Here is a 17,936-nt window from a genome sequence, read left to right on the forward strand (position 1 = left end):
TGTGCACTGTATGACTGTGTATTATTCGGATAGCAAATATCTTGGCGCTCACATGGTGATGTAAAAGGTATTTATTTCAGTTCTGTGCAATCCATGTATAAAATCTGTTAGGTTTCAGTCATAACCGACCTTCATCAGACATACGGATTCCTGAAGAAAGGGAATGGGCGCATGCTCCATGCACCGCAGGAACGTCTGCCTTCCATATGGCGCTGATTTTCTCTTCTCATTTCTATTCCCTTTCCTCAGCAATCTGTATGTCCGATAAAAGGTCATTAATGACCGAAATGTAACATATTGTGTACGTGGATTGCACAGAAGACTATTTACATCAGCACTTGATTGCCAGGTTTTTTTTTCTTGGTTTTTTTTTTTTTTTTGCTTTATCAAGTGAAGGGGAATGACCCTTCTTGAGGTCAGAGTTCATTGGGAGTGACGAGCTGTATGGTGTATTATTAATTACACATCGGATACAAAAAGCCATATGTCTGCATAGATCCAAGAATTAATTTACTCAATTCTGCAGATCATGTAGGTAAAAAAAAAAAAACACCCACGTTTTTACTATAGCGTAGTTTTCTTCCTCTTGGGTTATGTGCACAAGATCATATCCAGGAAACTGGTGCAGGTTTTGTCGGGGAAATGCCGCATTCTTACTGCACAGTTCACCTTCTTCTTTGTAAAATTAGAATTCTCCTGTGAAATCTTCCTCCCAATGCTGCTGTAATATGCACTGAGAATCTGCTGCATTGTGTTCACATACCCTAAGAGTTACTCTATGGAGATAAGGTAAAGAATATTTATAACGTGTTAGCCAGTAGATAGAACAATATTGGAATCTGAGAGTCCTCAGTGGTTGATACCTTTTAATGGCTAACTGAAAAGATGGTAAACATAGCAAGCTTTCGAGACAACTCAGGTCTCTTCTTCAGGCTAATAATGACACCAAATCTGAAAACGCATACATATGTACATAGGCAAAAAAAAGGAAAAAAAATCAGTGCTATGTGCTGTCGTAAATACGACAGGTGACGTAAAGCAGAGTTTAAAGGACAACTGGGGATATCACATCTCCAAGAGACTCCATTTTGAGGACAATGAACTTTTGACATGTATGTGAACTCTCTTGCTTTGATTTATCGCTTTCCACAACTCACTTAAGTATTTTCAGATCTCCACAGGTTACTAACCATATACCAATAATACAATTTGTTCCGCCTATCTTAGAATCTTGCTTTAACCTTCCCAGCTCCTCTCCCCCTCCCTAGCCTGACTCTGCTTTACGTCACCTGTCGTATTTACGACAGCACATAGCACTGATTTTTTTTTTTTTTTCCTCTTTCTTTTGCCTATGTACATATGTATGTGTTTTCAGATTTGGTGTCATTATTAGCCTGAAGAAGAGACCTGAGTTGTCTCGAAAGCTTGCTATGTTTACCATCTTTTCAGTTAGCCACTAAAAGGTATCAACCACTGAGGACTCTCAGATTCCAATATTGTTCTATGGAGATACTCCTTTAAATATCACTGTAGAAACCATACTCACATTTTGTCAAAGTGGTCTTTGCCATTAAAGGGATGCACATGGAATAATGATCCAGGTAGTTCGGGATCAGATGGAGGTCGCTCACGGTGGCAGCACTGGTTCTGTCCATATAGTTACACTAGACTCTGCGCTGCTGGATTGGCACCTCATCAGATAACACTGACAATACAGAGGAAAGTGAGTGGAATGGGAATATTGAGAAATGTGTTTAAAAACAACAACAATGTAATTGAGAAAATGTTAATAATTCCTGAATAATACCCAGCCTGAATCGCAGCTTACTGCAGAGGAGGATGACACCTGGAACAACAGTGAGCCGCTCTCATGCAGGTAAGAATCATTATTATGATTAATGCATTTATCAAATTTCTTATTTTTACCCTATTATGAGAGATTACAAATCTGAGGGCTTATAAAAAAAAGATAATCAAGTACTGCAATCAGTCAATTACCGAATTATGTGATTTAGTAACTTTTTAGCTTAATTCTCGAAGAACAGATCTATGGGACAGCGATTTGTCTAGTAAATGAAATGCATTAGGCCAAGAGCCTGTCTGGTGTACTTCATGAGGCGCATGTCTGGTAGTGGCCACAATCCTGATGGATCTATCGGAAATCTATTTTCTATTTTTGGATAGTCGAAGTTGTGCGTCCTACACTTTTTTTTTTTTTTTTTGTGACAAAAAAAAAAAAATCAAATCAAATGGATGCCTTTTTAGAAAATCTAAAACCCATTCAAATCAATTTGTCCTTTAACTCGCTTTAACCTGATGTTTTATTTCCTTTATGCTCCTCAAATGGGACATATAAACGTACACATGAACAGAGCCCAGGGTATTGGCTCCGCATACTATGTAACGTGGTCCTGTATTGCCTGTCGGCACTGAGTGCCCGCGGCTCCTGGATTTCCAGCTTGAGCTTCTGCTTCATGAAAATTCTTTTCACGATTCAGAACACTGAGGAATTCCTACAAACTTACTTTTTGCCTATTTATTGAACATTGTCTTTTTTTTAATTTATTTTTTTAGCACAACGTCACCCATAGACTTTGAAAGACCTGGTCCAAGCAACCAACAATTTATTCCAAATGAAGCCACAATTATGGCAGAAAATTCACATCTCACATTTCTTGGCCAGCAGGTAACATTTTGTATCAAGCTTTCTTTTCCCTTACTGTATAAATTGTGGATCTATGTGCTGCCCAGACAGCATGGCATTGTAATGCTGAAAATGATGCCAGGATATCCTGTTTAGAAATAGAAGTTTTTTTTTTAAATTTATTCCATGAGGGGTAACTAAATACTGGGTGTCTTCTAATCCCATTAATACATACAGGCTTATTATACAAGAATATGACTTTTATACTTTTTTAATAGGCTCATATAGTGCACACATGCTGATAAATCGGTGAACAGGATGGTACACACAGATTTGTATGAGCCATCATCCAGCTATTCTGTGTATGCATCATGTATAAGAAGTCATGGTTATCTTGTGCATCAAGGGATCGGGTTCTCAGGACTTTAATTTAATGTAGGAGGAGGAGTCCTATCAAAGAATGGAATAGATATGTTAAAAAAAAAAAAAAAAAAAAAATGTGCGCTACAATATATCTGGATGTTGGGAATGAATCTGAATGAGGTATTGCATTCTAGAGAACTGGTGCAGCACTAGGAAAGCTTGGGAGGTGGGAAATGTCAGGTCAGCATTATGGGTCTTGGCACACCGGCAGAATGCAGAGTACTGGCCGGGAGGCAGGCAGACAGCATTATGGGTCTTGGGACACTGGCAGAATGCAGAGTACTGGCCGGGAGGCAGGCTGAGATGTAGGCTGCACAGCAGTGAGGTCTTTGAGCTTCTTCCTCTCACCCACATTCACTTCATGTCGGAGGAGTGAGGTGTAGGGGAAACCACAGCGGGTAAAGGTTTAATCTGAAAGAAATTGCCAGAATCATGGACTCCTAAGCCCTGTGACCTTTTTCAGATCAATTGTTCACATAAAAGCAAATGACATCTGAAATCATTTTGTCCCATACCAAAGGGGGCATAATGATGTCATAGAGGGGGTCTTATAGTTCTGGACCTCACTCTCTACGAGACAAAATTAGAAGCTGCTCTGGCTAGCCCATCCTGTCTATGCATTACATGAATGGGAAGCATCAATGATTTTTGTCATCTGAGGCAGGAGATGGAAAGAAAATGTGTTGCCAGTGGCTGTTTCCTTCAGCAATAATAGCTGGACCCGGGCGCAAAGTTGCGGGGTCTGCGGACATCATTTGATGAGGACAATTCTGAATGTTGGGACACTTGTCCCAGGCTCCTTGAATCTGGAGTATAACATCTGTGTGCTTTACTGAGAAATCAAGGGCAATTCTCTCCTTATGGCGGCCATGTAAACAGTGATTTATTAATGATTAAATTGGGCTCCTATGGCTGCTATAGTGTATGAGTATCTGGAACAGAATAGGTCAGGGGGGTATTATGACCAACCTGTTGCATTGGATAAAGCATCATTGAGCATGTATAGAGACATCTGTGGGGTTTCGGTCACCTACAGGATTCCTCAGGGGCCCAGACTGACCTTCATTTAATAATGGACTCGATACTACAAGTCTGTGCTGTGTACATGAGCCTGCTGTACTGCATGTGTCACTGCACACCTTGCTGTACCAGAAACTGGTGGCATGTCCTATGCCGTGGTGCAGGCTCTAGGCTATTATTTTTATTATTTCTAGGCACTGTATAAATTTGTATCTACATTTTTTTGTTATTTTTTTTAATAGCTTTGCTGTTTTTGTCTCCATAGATGATATCTGATAGAGGCAATGTTCACACAGGTAAGAAAGAAAACTTACGTTTTGTTACACTGTGGGATGAAGGAAAACCTTGTAAATATATCCCCTTCGTATATCTGCTCCACCAAGCGTTGGAAACCTTGATTTTCCAGTATAACATTTGTGTAGACCATGCGATCTAGTAAGAATGCAGACTGGTTCTCTGGCGGTGGATTTCAGACATGCACTATCCAATGTAGGTGTCAGATTGTGCATGATGTCACTGGCTTAGCAGATCCTTCACTAGTATTGTGCCAACTACACCACAAATGACAAGAGCTGTCACTTTTATTAGTAAACTTTTTTCTTTCTTCATATTTTTTCCCACACTGAATTGAATGTGGGTAGATGGTCTTGCAAGGCTGCTGGCAAATCCATTCATGTCGTTTATGGGGTTGACTATGCAAGTTTCCCCTTTAGAAAGAGGACTTGAACTCTAGCGCTACTTATTGGAAAGTGCAATCCTAAAAGTCAATATCGACCTTTTAACAAGCTTTGCCACATGACTTAGAGATTCTGGTGTAGCTTTAATCCTATGTACAGATGTGTTTAAAGGTGTTGCCCCTCATCAGTGCAAAGCATAAGATCTAATTTGGCTGTATGAGAGGCCTCTGACTGAGGTCAATGGCGTAACTTTTCTCCTAGTGAAGAGTGACATACCTGACATGCCAGGGTAAGGAAGTATGGGGTTGACTGAGATGGCCGAGTGCTGTACTCTGCTACCTTCATCTGTCCCGTAGACCCTGAATAGGGTGTCAGCGGTCATGGACAGCCATGCCAAGGTATTCCATTCTAACTGCAGTGAGGATATTTGGACCCTTGTTCTCGTAATCCAGAAGGTCTTGGGGGGAAAAATAATAAATATCCTACTTGGGGAAAACCCGTTTAAGAAACTGACTAAACACATGCTTTGGTTATTAAAAATCAAATGGCCGTATCTGTATAAGACCAGCTAAAGAATAGTCTTCTACAATTAAATATTTTTTAGGTGCACTTCCACCTTGGATGCTGCCTGATGAAGAAGACGAGAGAAAGCCTCAGTGTATTGGACCATCGATTGAAGGATTCGTAAAGCACAGTACGAACATATACTTCTGCACTACTGAAATATGTATAAATCTGTTTTAAGGAGGGACACAAGGGTAATGTACAGGGCCACTAAACACTAGTACATAACACAGAATGTCTGCCTAGAAGACCCTCCCCATGATTGTCCTCTTACCCCGTCCTGCCCCATGAAGCACTCCCATCATGGGAACTCTGCTGGCACTTCATAGTAATAGCATAGACACAGGAGCGCCGTGGTCGCCCACTTTGTTATATACAGCTGTTGTTGTACTAATGGCTGGGGCTTAGACAAAAGAGCCTGGACTTCTTGCTCCTAGTTTCGTATAGATCCACAGGTCTAACTATGACCCCCAGGTCTGCCATCTTGGTACTCCTCAAGGGATTCCTCTCAACATTACACTAATGGAAATACTACACTGCAGCAAAGAAGACCCATATGTGGTCAGGTATACTAGTGGGACAGAAAGCAAAATGAATTATGTTAAAATATTGTTTGAAAAATTCCCAATGAAAGGGATAGAACTACACCTGTAATAGCTGCATCTGTAACAACTGTCCATTACCTGAAAACAACGTTGACTGCTATTTTTTCCAATTCCCCAAAAAGTTAATAAAACAGTTCATTTTTGTAACAGCAGTTTTTTTTCCTTCATGTAAAAATTGTGTTAACAGGATAAGCATGTACATTGTGCACATTATTCATTTACTCTTTTTATATGCATTCAATTGAATAGGTAAAAAAGGCTAAAATAATTGACATGCTGCAGTTTAAAAAAAATAAATAAAAAATTGCAGGGAAAAAGGCACCATGTGAACGAGGTTTTAGAAATTCTGTGTTTTCCTGCACAGAAAATGGACCAAAAACGATATGTATGACCAAGCTTGCTCAAAGTACCCCAAAATGGTGACCTTGAAAATGAGAATTTGTCTTCCTGTAAAAAAAAGTCTTTTTTGTAGCTATGCTGAAAGAAAAATAAAAAGCTTTTGGGATCACATGACCAGTAGATTGAGGACGTGATTCTTTTTTCCTCATTCTTCCTATACAGCAGTTTATGTACAGACTGGTAATCGGCAGCATTGTGTGTGGAGGGTCTGCATGCTCCTCTAGCAGCTCATAGGATAAAGAGGGATGACACATTCTATACTTTTTGTTTTAACAGAGGAAAAGATGAAGTTGAAGAAGCTTCCTCCAAACAGAGTGGGAGCTAATTTCGATCACAATGCGCAGACTGATGAGGGCTGGCTTCCATCCTTTGGCAGAGTGTGGAACAGTGGACGTAGATGGCAGTCACGGTTCGTAGGGGGATAGGTCCATGAAACAAGTTGTTTTTTTTTTTTTCAATAGGATTATGTGACAGTAATAAAAATGAAAGGGATTCTCTGCCCCTGGTGAAATATTTGGCAAGCCTGTAACTTGCTTAATCCTAATGGTGTGTAATACACACACAGTTAGGATTCCGCTCTGCTTACAAGTTCCAGCAATCTGCACACTTGTAGTCCCATGCAAACTAGAGTCTCAGCCATGTGTCTCAGTAGAACATTGCGAGACGTGTGGCCAAGACCTAGTCTGCACTTGACCACAAGTATGCATATTGTGGTCATGTGACAGCCACTGGTGACAGCAAGTGGAGCTGAATCCTAACTGTGTGTGCATCACACACTTTACATTATGTAGTGCAATGATGATGCTGTCCATGATGGGACATCAATATTGTGAAGAATGACTTTACTCGAGTGGGTAACTAACTCTGTGACCTAAGGCTGCAGGTTGGTGCCTGTCTGAATCTACTAGACAAAGCATCACATATATTATAGCATTTCTCATTATCTGGCGTAAAAGCCACAAGTTATATCACATGCAATAGGTATGCTGTAATGTTTACTTGTTAAACTTTCTCCCCTTTCCCTGGCACTTCTCTAAAAGTGCAGATTGGAGCGGGGCCACATGCGGCCAAACACATTTACAATAATTTATGCCACAAAATGGCGTAAATTATACCACAGATGTACTCCAAATCTACGGCTGGCGCAGATTTTTTTATTTTGGTACACGCACAAGCGTTGCGCTAGGATTATTAAGAGGTATTCATCTATTAATCTGGTGCTTTATAGGTCATTGAGCATTGTATTACACTGGTATAAAGAAAAGGCCCCCAAATTCTTGGTAAAAAAAAAAAATGCATTTACAGCTTCATTTAATAATTACAAATGGAAACTTCTCCTTTTTTAGGAAATCTGGTCCTGGTTGAATTTCACTTCTTTGTTTTTCTTGCAGACACCAATACAGGGCAGAAGCCAAGGATAAGGGAGCGAAAAGAAAAAAGACGGAACAAGCATAAAGTCTCCATATTATGCCTGTGAACCTTCTGTAGTTTGTTTATGCTGTAAATATTTTGATAAATACCAAATAGCCTTTTTCTTTTTGTAATTGTTAAATTCAAGTCTGAAGATTGTCTGCATTAATAAAATGTTACTTTGAGACCTGCTAAAATAAACTCTGATGTTTGTTAAAAGTTCAACTCTGTTACTGGTGTGTTAGTTTTACAATATCATACACAAATATCATTAATGTCCCTCCTACGTCCTCTACCATCTTTGTTACATGATTGTCATGTGCACCCACAGCTGCCATAGATGGGCACATGTGCCATCATCCAGTCCTTGCATGCAGCTGTTGAGCCCTTTTCTCCTGATTTGTAGGGAACACACCTTGCGGACCCCCGGCCTAACCACCATTCATGTGGATAGCAGCATAGTTGGAATGGGAAGAAGCTGGATACCTATTTTATCTGCTTGTGTCTATGGCTGATTGGGCAGATACCGCACCCTGATGTGTATGGGGTGAGGGTGCAGGGTAGGAGCTCTATGGGAAGCAACTTCAGCCATCGGCTATAGTGTGTGAATTCCTACCATTCAGTCCAGAAGTGTTACAGGGGGCTTCCAATGCTGAATACACTTAAATGTACATTTTTTTTCTTATACAGCCCAGTTATTTGTTGGTTCATCCTGTGGGTCAGAGTCGGGCACCTTTCCGCTCACTTGTTTATTCCCCACTCCTGGTGCAATGGCAGATGCTGGTACCATAGAGACTCTATGGCCCATCAGTCCTTGCTCTTGTGCAGGCAACTCCTGTCTGCCCTACCTCACAGCCATGGCTAGATCCTGCTGGCTGACACTGAGCATGTGTGTGACTACTCAGATGGCACATGCCCAGCTGAAGGCGAGGAGTGCCTGGCCAATCACCGCATTCTTTTATTACTGGAACCTCATTGATGCAGTGAATATCACCGCGCAGTACAGTTTATATAATGTCAGTATATTAGAATATTGCTAGTATGTCTGATGTGGGCAGGAGGAGGACTTTTTTTTTAGCTGTTAATGGGGTTTGTTCAGGCTTGGGGTTGGTCTGTGACAGCAGACTTGTGAATCCTCAGTGTGTAGTGTGCGAGCTGTCAGGATTCTCCAGTGCTGGCGGCACATATATGTGATTTGCATGTGGTCACGTGCTGCTTAGACCTGTGGGCCTCTCACTACAAATGAATGGTGTGAGGCCGGACACGTCTAGTCAGCCTGTGGTCATACTCCTGGAGAATCCTGACAGCTGGTACACTGCGCCCTGAGGGCAGTCACACGTCTGCAGAGTACAGTGTGCCCAGTGCCCTTGCTTTTCTTTCACATTTACAGTCCCGCTCCATATCCCGGGTTATTGGCCGGTAAGGCGCGCTCAGGAGCCGGCGGACAGCCCGGCCATTGCACGTCCTCACCCCCGGTGTGTGCCCACTGGACACCACGGCTACCAGTCCCAGTGTAGTCACTGCGCTCCGGCCCTGCGTCTATGATGCGTCACATCGCCTGTGGGAGCTAAGGGCCAGCGTGACTATGGACGAACCCCAGCGCGGCCCTCACCAGACCAATGCTGAGCAGCCCGTGACCGCCTCTCTCCGTCACCCCGTGCTCTCACGTCACGTGCGCCACCAGGCATGCCGGGAAATGTAGTACCAGCAGCAAGACTGGTAGCTCTCTGCAGCGGAAGAACCCGCCCCCTACGGGGTTTCCTATGCTGCGGACACGGAGTCTCTTCCTTTCTGTCCGACATCTTTGATCGAGCAGCAGCATGGTGAGGACCCGGCCGACTGGAATGGGCTTTTTAGCGAGCGGGTGCGGAATGGGGAGTCCTGGGGGCCGCGGCCGTGCTCCCGGGGCCTCTGCTCGGTGTCTGTGGTGTGCTGGGGCAGGGTGAGGCAGTGCGGGCTGGAGGTGATGGGCTGTCCCGGCCTTCCCCGTGGCTGCTGCTGCCGGGACATGTAGGCCGGGCTCCGGGACTGCCGTGTGCGGTGTGCACGGTCCCTGCCTGTACGTGCAGCGGTCTCTGCGGGTGTAGGCCCCTGCTCTCAGCAGTCTGTGGTCTGGTGACACCGGGTCACTGCAGCCGCCACTGTGTCCTCGCTGCACCGCCATACATAGAGCGTCTCCAGGAATAATGGACCTGGGCTCAACTCACCCTCCTCGGGTCTGTTACTTGCTGAAGCGCTGACACCACTTCATCAGCGCTGCAGACAATCACTGAGTAGCTTGTGGCTCCAAATCGAGCATAACCGACCAGGAGCAATGGCAGAGACTGCACCAAGTGGATGAGCAAAGCAGAGAGGTGTGTGTGTGTTAATCCCTCCAACACTATTGCTGACCCATGTATAGGTGATATCCTTGTATAGGGGGTGACCCTTGTATTGGGAGGGGGGTGATATCCTTGTATAGGGGGTGATTCTCGCTTTCCATAGGGAGCTCAGCAGCGGTTGGATGACGCCGGTGACTTCCGCTCTCACTATAGGAACTGGAGGAGAACTCCGCTCCCTCTTTATACCGGGGGATACTGGAGTATAAGATCCTGGCTTTTTGCACAGCAGTGATGGGGTGGAGCCCCCACACCTCCAGCGTTCACTGGGGCCAGAGGAGGAGTACATGGGACTTGTAGTGCAGGGAGCGATGTGCTGCATAAAAACCGTAACCGAGCTAGGAGCAGGGGGCTGAAAGGGAGACTAGACATTAAGTTTCTAAGGAGCTTAACATATTTTTTCTGTACTTTTTTTTTTTTTTTTTTGTGACAGCCACCTAAAGACGACAAGAAGAAGAAGGATGCGGGCAAGTCCGCCAAGAAGGACAAGGACCCAGTCAACAAATCTGGGGGCAAAGCCAAGAAGAAGGCAAGTGTCTCTGTAGTGACTGCGCTGGGCGTATACAGCCTCGCTGTAGCTCTATATGTGCCATAGCTGAGATCTGGTCTCTGTGCAGACAGGCCGGGTACAGATACATGAGGCCCTCCTCTGCCTTTATCTGCATCTTTGCTGCGGGTCCATATAGGACTCTTCAGGGCACAGGATGTACATTACTGTGCACGGACCGGTGCCCACATGCAGGGCTGTGGAGTCAGTAAACCAAACCTCTGACTCCTCAATTTCCATGACTCTGACTCCCTCATACATGGCTCATGTTAAATGATAAATTTACTGTAGCACAGATTCATCTCGGCTAAAAGTCTAGACCCTTAGATCAGGAATAGGACAGTTCATAACTTTCCCAAATTCTTACGGAAAAATATTCCCCACAAACTGCATTGACCTACTGTACCCAATTCATTATATATTTTAGGAGTCGGTCCATTTTATACCGGCTCTGACTCCACAGCCCTGCCCACATGTTAGTAATATGTGTTTCTTTTTGCCTTGAGTAGAAGTGGTCCAAGGGGAAAGTCAGGGACAAGCTGAACAATCTGGTGCTGTTTGACAAGGCCACATATGACAAACTGTGCAAAGAAGTCCCCAACTACAAGCTGATCACCCCGGCCGTGGTGTCCGAGAGGCTGAAGATCCGAGGCTCGCTGGCCAGGGCCGCCCTCCAGGAGCTGCTCAACAAAGGTGAGACCTGCCGAATGAGGGGCTCATCTGGGTCAGTCCTGCAAAGGGGATTGTGTGTGATCGCAGGTCTGAGAGGACTATAAACCAGAGTCAGAGCAGTAACAGGACCATAGCTGCAGCTTGTGTCCAGCTGGATCAGATTGTCAAGCTCAGTGATGAGATTGACACCGATCTTCTCACCGTGGATGACCTGTTACTACAGATGGAGTCACACAGGACGGATTAGATAGAATATTCTATGGTGTGGCGGAAGCGTGGGGCTGTAATTGTAGTGTTTGAGATTGTAGATGGGGGCCAGCTGGGTGACAGTGCCCAGATAGTCTTGATGGATATGTGAACATGCACTTATAGGTTACAAGGTATTCTAGTGAAAGTGATGGACGTAAATGTTCGGTTGTGATTCCTAATGGAGTCCCTCCGTAGAGATCTTTAGGTACTCATTGGATAAATTGGAGTTTGCAGCTGATGGATTACTAGTTATTATTATAGCACCATTTATTCCATGACGCTTTACATGTGAAAAAGGGATATACATAATAAAAACAAGTACAATAATCTTGAACAATACAAGTCAGGGACTGGTACAGGAGGAGAGGGGACCCTGCCCGCAAGGGCTCAGTCTACAATGTATAGAACGTTAGCTCAAGGTATTGGTGGTCTGCATTGACTAGTGACTGCAGCTCGCTATACCCCTATAAGTTTTCACTCCCACCTGACGGCCATTCTGTGATTTAGATGATGTATGAATGATGTGAATATTTTTGCAGCTTGAGTCTGTTACTAAGAAGTTGTGAGAATTGCACTTTAGTTCAGAATGTGCGTGGTTAAATGCTTCTATAAACTAATGATGCAAAGTGATTAAAAGGGCCACGTCTGGATTTCACCCGTTGCATCACACACAGAGCATACTAAGTATCTGAAAATTTGCTGAATGCCATAAAATGGAAGTGTTATTTGCAGATGACAAGTTTTTGCAAAGCTTCAATGCAAAATCTTGCACTGAATCATCAAGTTATGCTACATGATCCTAAGGATGGATCAGAGCATCCAAGGCTGATCATTGGATTCTGCACCACCACGGATCAGCATGCTAATTTGCTCTATTCGGTGGGGTGTGGATACACTCGCACAGCTGTATGTCATGGTCCGAGTACAGACTGCGACGCATGGACCAGGCCAGCCGTGGGTCTCCTGACCCAAACTCGGCAACCTCATATATACTTATATTTTTGACCCACGACTGGTATATACTGGGACCATGACATACGGCTGTGTGACTGTAGCTTTTCTGTGAAGCTCTCCTGTAATTCCCCCATTATCATCGCTACGACTGTGATTTGAATATGTAATATGACCTATATCCGGTGAGGCAGATCCACATTCAGATCGGCCCCATTAATCCACTAGTGGCGTCCTTTAGCTTTTCTGCTTGATCTGCCTCGGTAAGGCTATGTGCACACCATGTCTTTTTCAGGTGGGAAAAGTGCTGCAAAAAATATATCAATAAACATAATGGAAATAGTCATTGCTGTGTGCATATCCATCATGTCAATTTTATCCGCTAGAGGGTTGGTAAAGCCTGATGTGGTTAAAAGAAGTGACCTGTTCATTCTCCAGGCGACTTCCAGTAGTAAGCCATCCGATCTCTATATTTCCCAGTATAGATAAAAATATGGCGGTGAAGATGGCTGCAGCAAGAAGTATGGAAAAGCTTGGCATTTGTGCTGGTGACCCATGCCACGGATGTCCAATCTGCTCAGTCATGTGATCATGCCAGTAGGATGGCGTCAGACATGGCACATATCCACAGTGCACACCCCCATTACCATAAAATCCCCACCTAGATTGTATTTGTGCTTTTTGCATCCGTTTAGTCCTAGATGATCACTGAGTGATTGTGATTTTCATAGTTAGTAAAGGAAAGTGTATAAACCGTTCCTATAACAGCTTTTGTCTTGTATCTCTATAAAGGTCTGATCAAGCTGGTGTCCAAACACAGAGCACAGGTTATCTACACTAGGAACACCAAGGGAGGAGATGCCCCTGCGGGAACTGAGGAGTCCTAAACAGGTGAGGCCCCGCGTAGTCTGGACCTTGGTGCCGAGCACCCTGTGACGCACTCACTGACTGTACCTGCGCCCTGCAGAATTCAGCTGATTTAGTTCACTTAATCCATCCCCTAGATAAAGAGCACGATGACTACTGCAGACTCTTAAAGGGGTTTTCCCATAAACTATTATCCCCCAGGTGCAGCATTCTCTGCAGACAGTATTCACTCCAGGATAGCCAGTGCTTGCGATTAACAGTGAACAATGTGGGGTATGCCAAACCAGTGGGCAGAACACCGAGCCTCTGCCACACCAGTGATGTATGGAGTGCCATAATTGGAATTTATGATTAAACTTCACTTTCTGCAGAACAGAAGCAGTGATTAAAATTCTAAGGGCAAGTTCACACTGCGTCGTTTTTAGGCGGTCAAAACCCCCCCCCCGCAGAAGATTCTTTTCTTTTCTCTGTAGTTTTGTAAACCTTTCTTTTCCCTCGCACTTTTTTGGGCTTCTTTTTACTAGAGTTCTTGAGACCTTTTTTTTAAAAAAACAAAAACGAAACAATGAAAAAAAGCTAGAGCTTTTAAAAATCAAAGAAGCTGACAAAAAGATGGCGTCTTCTAGCCTTCCCATTGACTTGTATTGTATAGTATTGAACATCTTCCTTGAGCAAAACACCAGAAGAATTGACAATCTGCTTCTTTTAGGCTATGTGCCCACGATGCAGAAAAAACACATGAGGATTGTACATGAGGATTGTACATGAGTTTTTCCTGCCAGGGACATGCGGATGTGAAGCGTTCTTCACATGCATTTCTGCATGCGGGTTGTCAAGTGCTTTCCTAGCGATTTTAGCATCACTTGGAAAGTGCTTGTCAACTTGGTCACAATATATAAATGCATGCAACCAGCATGGATTTATATAGTGTGACGGTAAAAGAATGTTAAAAATAAAAAAAAAACCTATACTTACCTTCCAATGGCCCCCGGTGTCTTGCTGCACTCCTGTCCTGGCTGCCGGCACATCGCGGGACACTGCACTAAAGGACCTGCCGTCACATGACTGTGACGTCAACGTAGGTCCAACAGTTCACCGCAAGCACCGGGAAGGAGTCCGGGGGCCGTCGAAGGTGTGAATATAATCTTTATTTTTTATTTTATTTTTTTTTACAGCTTTTAATGGTACCTGGCTGTGGAGGAGAGCCTCCTGTCCTCCACACCGGGTACCATCCACACATTAGAACGCGCCAATTACACAAGTACAGATGCAGTCTTGCGGAATTGGCGTGTTCTAATGCAAGTCAATGGCGGCGAAAACGCAGCGCTTCCGCAAAATTAATGGACATGTTGCGGATTTTTGAGCGCAGCATAAACGCTGTGGAAAAATCCGCAGCATGGGCATTGAAAGTGTGGAATTGCATTGGAGACCATGGGGGGAAGGTTTACCAAGCGTTTCCGCTGCAGAAATTCCGCAGCAAAAATGCATCGTGGGCACACAGCCTAAATCTTGGCATTTTTGAAAACCGGAAAACTTTTAAGACATGCAAAAGCCTGTACGTATAAGTCACTTTCCCATACAAAGTAGGATTTTGTCAGTGCTTTTTTTTTTTTTTTTTTTTTCTCCTCCCCTGAATGTTAAGCTGACCATGCACATTAAATGTGGCCGATCATTCTGCTGACAGTCATCTCATCGGACGTTCTCATACACAGGAGCACTCACTCGGCTGAGTGTTCTTGTGTTCAATATGAGAAAGCTGCCAGCTCACACGTCGGCAGGCGGCTTGTCTCAGGGAGAACAATGTGATCGGCAGTCAGAAATGCAAAAAAAAGAGCATGGACCGCATCTCCAAAAAATCATACATTTGATCTAATGCCACTCTGTAAAAATATACATAACTGAACATAAGGTTCTTAGTTTAACATTCTGATCAGACTGTATGAAGCCCACTGCCACGTCACGGCAAACCTCGTAGTGGGTCCTAACATTTCCTGCCTGAACGGGGGCGGAGCCGTGCGCCAACCACCGCGACAGGGTCTCGGTCTTGCAGCATGGGTGCTGTGAGGCACCAGGCTGCCCGCCCTGCTGGTGCATCGTCGCTGCGGCGGTGGTTGGTGCTCTGCTCCCAGTCAGGCAGGAAATGTTAGGACCCACTACGAGGTTTGCCGTGACGTGGCAGTGGGCTTCATACAGTCTGATCAGAATGTTAATCGAAGAACCTCGTGTTCAGTTTTATATATTTTTGCTGAGAGGCATTAGATCAACGTATGTTTTTGGAGGTGCTGTCCATTCTCTTTTTCAGCTTGGTCAGAGATCAGACATGTGTGATAGACCTCTCTCCCTACAATCAGTTGGCCAGTGCCCCCATACACATTGGGGTGCATTCACATTGTGTTTGTGAGTCCTGTTGGGGCATATGTCCGAACCCCCTGCAAAACAGGGTTCCAACATATCCACCGATGGGGCCATAGACTGTAATGGTGATGACAGAGCGAATGTGCACTCTGATGTGAGAGGCGGACACTCAAACACCGTCTACTACGGGACCCACCAACGCAGTATGAAAGGCTGAACCTGTCGATATTAGCGGGTTCTGCCAACTTAAGCCTGTATATGGAAGCCCTATGTTTGGGCTGACACTCTTAACAGTTTCGTAGATTGAAATGATTGATAGAACCCTTGTGTATTAAAGCTTTGTATTGCTGTTTTTGCTAATAAAAGTATAATAAAAATACAGTGGTGGTTTGTTAGGTGTCAGATAAGTCCGCTCTTTATTATGCAGATGAATAGGAGACCTAATAATAATGCTTTGTTCTCTTTTTACAGGACCTGGATTGGGAGCAGTCGTGTTTTTCTATGTAAATGATCTAATAAAAAGTTGTGACTTAGTTTGATGTGTGGGGTTTTTGATCTTTACTTGAAGGGATCCTTTATAACAAAGAAATCTAGCTACGTGGAGAGGAAGCCCTTATGGATAAATTCCCAGTTTGTTGGCATGGACTTGGGTATGGGGGCTTGCTCCATGGGTAATTATGTGACACCTTAACTTGTGTGTTGGATGTTGCAGTCATGGATGCAGTTTGATATTTCTTCCCTTACCAAAAACTGGAATAATTATCCAGGCTGATGACCATAATTTGATGAGATTCTCACCTAAAAGCAACAGGACTTGGCAATACAGGACAATTAAAGCAAAGCTGCACCTTTTTAGACTTATCAGACATCTAAAAGTCTCTACCTGGCTACTACAGCCGCTACTATCACATCTGTGGGTAGAAAGGTACCTGGTACAGTACAGATCAGGCTCTTTGCTCTCGGGTGACATCTATATGTGGGACATTTATTGCTGTGGATTAAAGGGACTTGGTCAGCACAGAATCACTGTTCAAACTAAATCTGTGTTTCATAGCGAGGCCAATCACTTATATACACCTTACTACCTGCTTGTTCATCAATCTCCACTCCCCCTCCTCTTTGGCTACATAGAGCCAGCGAAAGATGGAGATTGCTGGAAAACCAGCAGGTGGGAAGGTGTATATAAATGATTGGCCCATTTGTGATGCACTGAGCGCCTGTACTTGGTTTGAACAGTCATTCTGTGCTGACAGTCCCTTTTAAAGTTAAAAGAATCTGCCACAAAATCAAATAATAAATAGGAAAACTGCATTAAAAGCTTAAACTTTACCATTACAATAAGCAATGAAAACTGGATAACTTTGATGGGGCCCATGTCAACACGAGACATAAAGCCCAAGCAATGATTACTGGGAAATAGTATGTAATGGCATCTTTACAGAACGAGATCAGGGTTTGGTTCTTCCTATGGTAAACTATCCTAGAAGACTGTATTGCCTTGCTGCATATAAACTGGCCGACGACTACTGGTAAATGCCCACCAATCGGCAAAGCGATTGTTTAATAGTCTGCCTCAGAACTCAATGACACGATCTCTTCTAATGTGCTGCTGAGAGAACCAGGATGAAGTGCATGCACAGCCAGTGTTTGGACCACAGTCCTGTGTGTTACCCGGTTATTTCTTGGCGTTTATACTTGTCTTTTGCTTTTGTAATCAGTCTGCAGACAAATGTATGACCAAGAAAATAATAGCATGCAAACAAAAGTAGAAAGACCAATCAATATTGAACATGACTTGGTGTCAGCACTCTGCTCAGCCAAATGGAATTCTGTCCTTCTGAAAAGGTGTCTGTCTCTACCTCCAGTAAGGGTCAGACTTCTGTGAGATGGATAGTTAGGCGTTTTTTAAGCGTTTCCGCAGCGGCAATTCCGCTGTTTAAACGCTTGGTAGGAGGTCTGCAATGTTCCCCAATGATAATACGCATGTGTAGATGGTACCCGGGTCTGGAGAAGAGGAGACCTGGGTACCATAGTACCTGTAAAAAAAAAAAAAAAACATACAAGACAGATACATTATACTTACCTTCTGATGGACCTCGGTCTCCTTAGTGATGCGTCCTGGCTCCCCGGCAGCTCGCGAGCGTCTAAAAGGACCTGCCATGATGTCATTTAGTC

General features: G+C 44.0%; 2 protein-coding genes and 1 long non-coding RNA gene across 4 annotated transcripts in view; 2 read left to right on the forward strand and 1 right to left on the reverse strand.

Moving 5' to 3' along the window:
• The window catches only part of CENATAC (centrosomal AT-AC splicing factor), a 68,090-nt gene extending 60,123 nt beyond the window's left edge, over positions 1-7,967 (forward strand). Inside the window, exons 6-11 of one of the 2 annotated variants that reach the window (XM_073656671.1) lie at positions 1,812-1,876; positions 2,575-2,686; positions 4,353-4,383; positions 5,369-5,458; positions 6,609-6,741; positions 7,724-7,967. In XM_073656671.1, the coding sequence (XP_073512772.1) occupies positions 1,812-1,876; positions 2,575-2,686; positions 4,353-4,383; positions 5,369-5,458; positions 6,609-6,741; positions 7,724-7,787 (495 nt within the window). In that variant the 3' untranslated portion in view covers positions 7,788-7,967. The remainder of the gene's footprint in view (positions 1-1,811; positions 1,877-2,574; positions 2,687-4,352; positions 4,384-5,368; positions 5,459-6,608; positions 6,742-7,723) is intronic. The other variant, XM_073656672.1, reaches the window with a different exon arrangement.
• On the reverse strand, positions 492-9,482 carry LOC141172446 (uncharacterized). Its single transcript, XR_012252476.1, has 3 exons — positions 9,355-9,482; positions 1,547-1,705; positions 492-776 (listed from the first exon to the last, which is right to left on the reverse strand). It is a non-coding gene; the product is annotated as an uncharacterized lncRNA (long non-coding RNA).
• RPS25 (ribosomal protein S25) lies at positions 9,411-16,294 on the forward strand. Its single transcript, XM_073656673.1, has 5 exons — positions 9,411-9,565; positions 10,554-10,649; positions 11,177-11,360; positions 13,332-13,430; positions 16,233-16,294. Exons 1-4 carry the CDS (start codon positions 9,563-9,565, stop codon positions 13,424-13,426), a joined length of 378 nt encoding a protein of 125 aa, XP_073512774.1. The 5' UTR covers positions 9,411-9,562; the 3' UTR covers positions 13,427-13,430; positions 16,233-16,294.
• Positions 16,295-17,936: the final 1,642 nt, after the last annotated feature.

The sequence above is a fragment of the Phyllobates terribilis genome, unplaced genomic scaffold (assembly GCF_046119375.1).
Source record: "Phyllobates terribilis strain yellow unplaced genomic scaffold, ASM4611937v1 Scaffold_12__6_contigs__length_324123572, whole genome shotgun sequence".
Classification (NCBI taxonomy): domain Eukaryota; kingdom Metazoa; phylum Chordata; class Amphibia; order Anura; family Dendrobatidae; genus Phyllobates; species Phyllobates terribilis.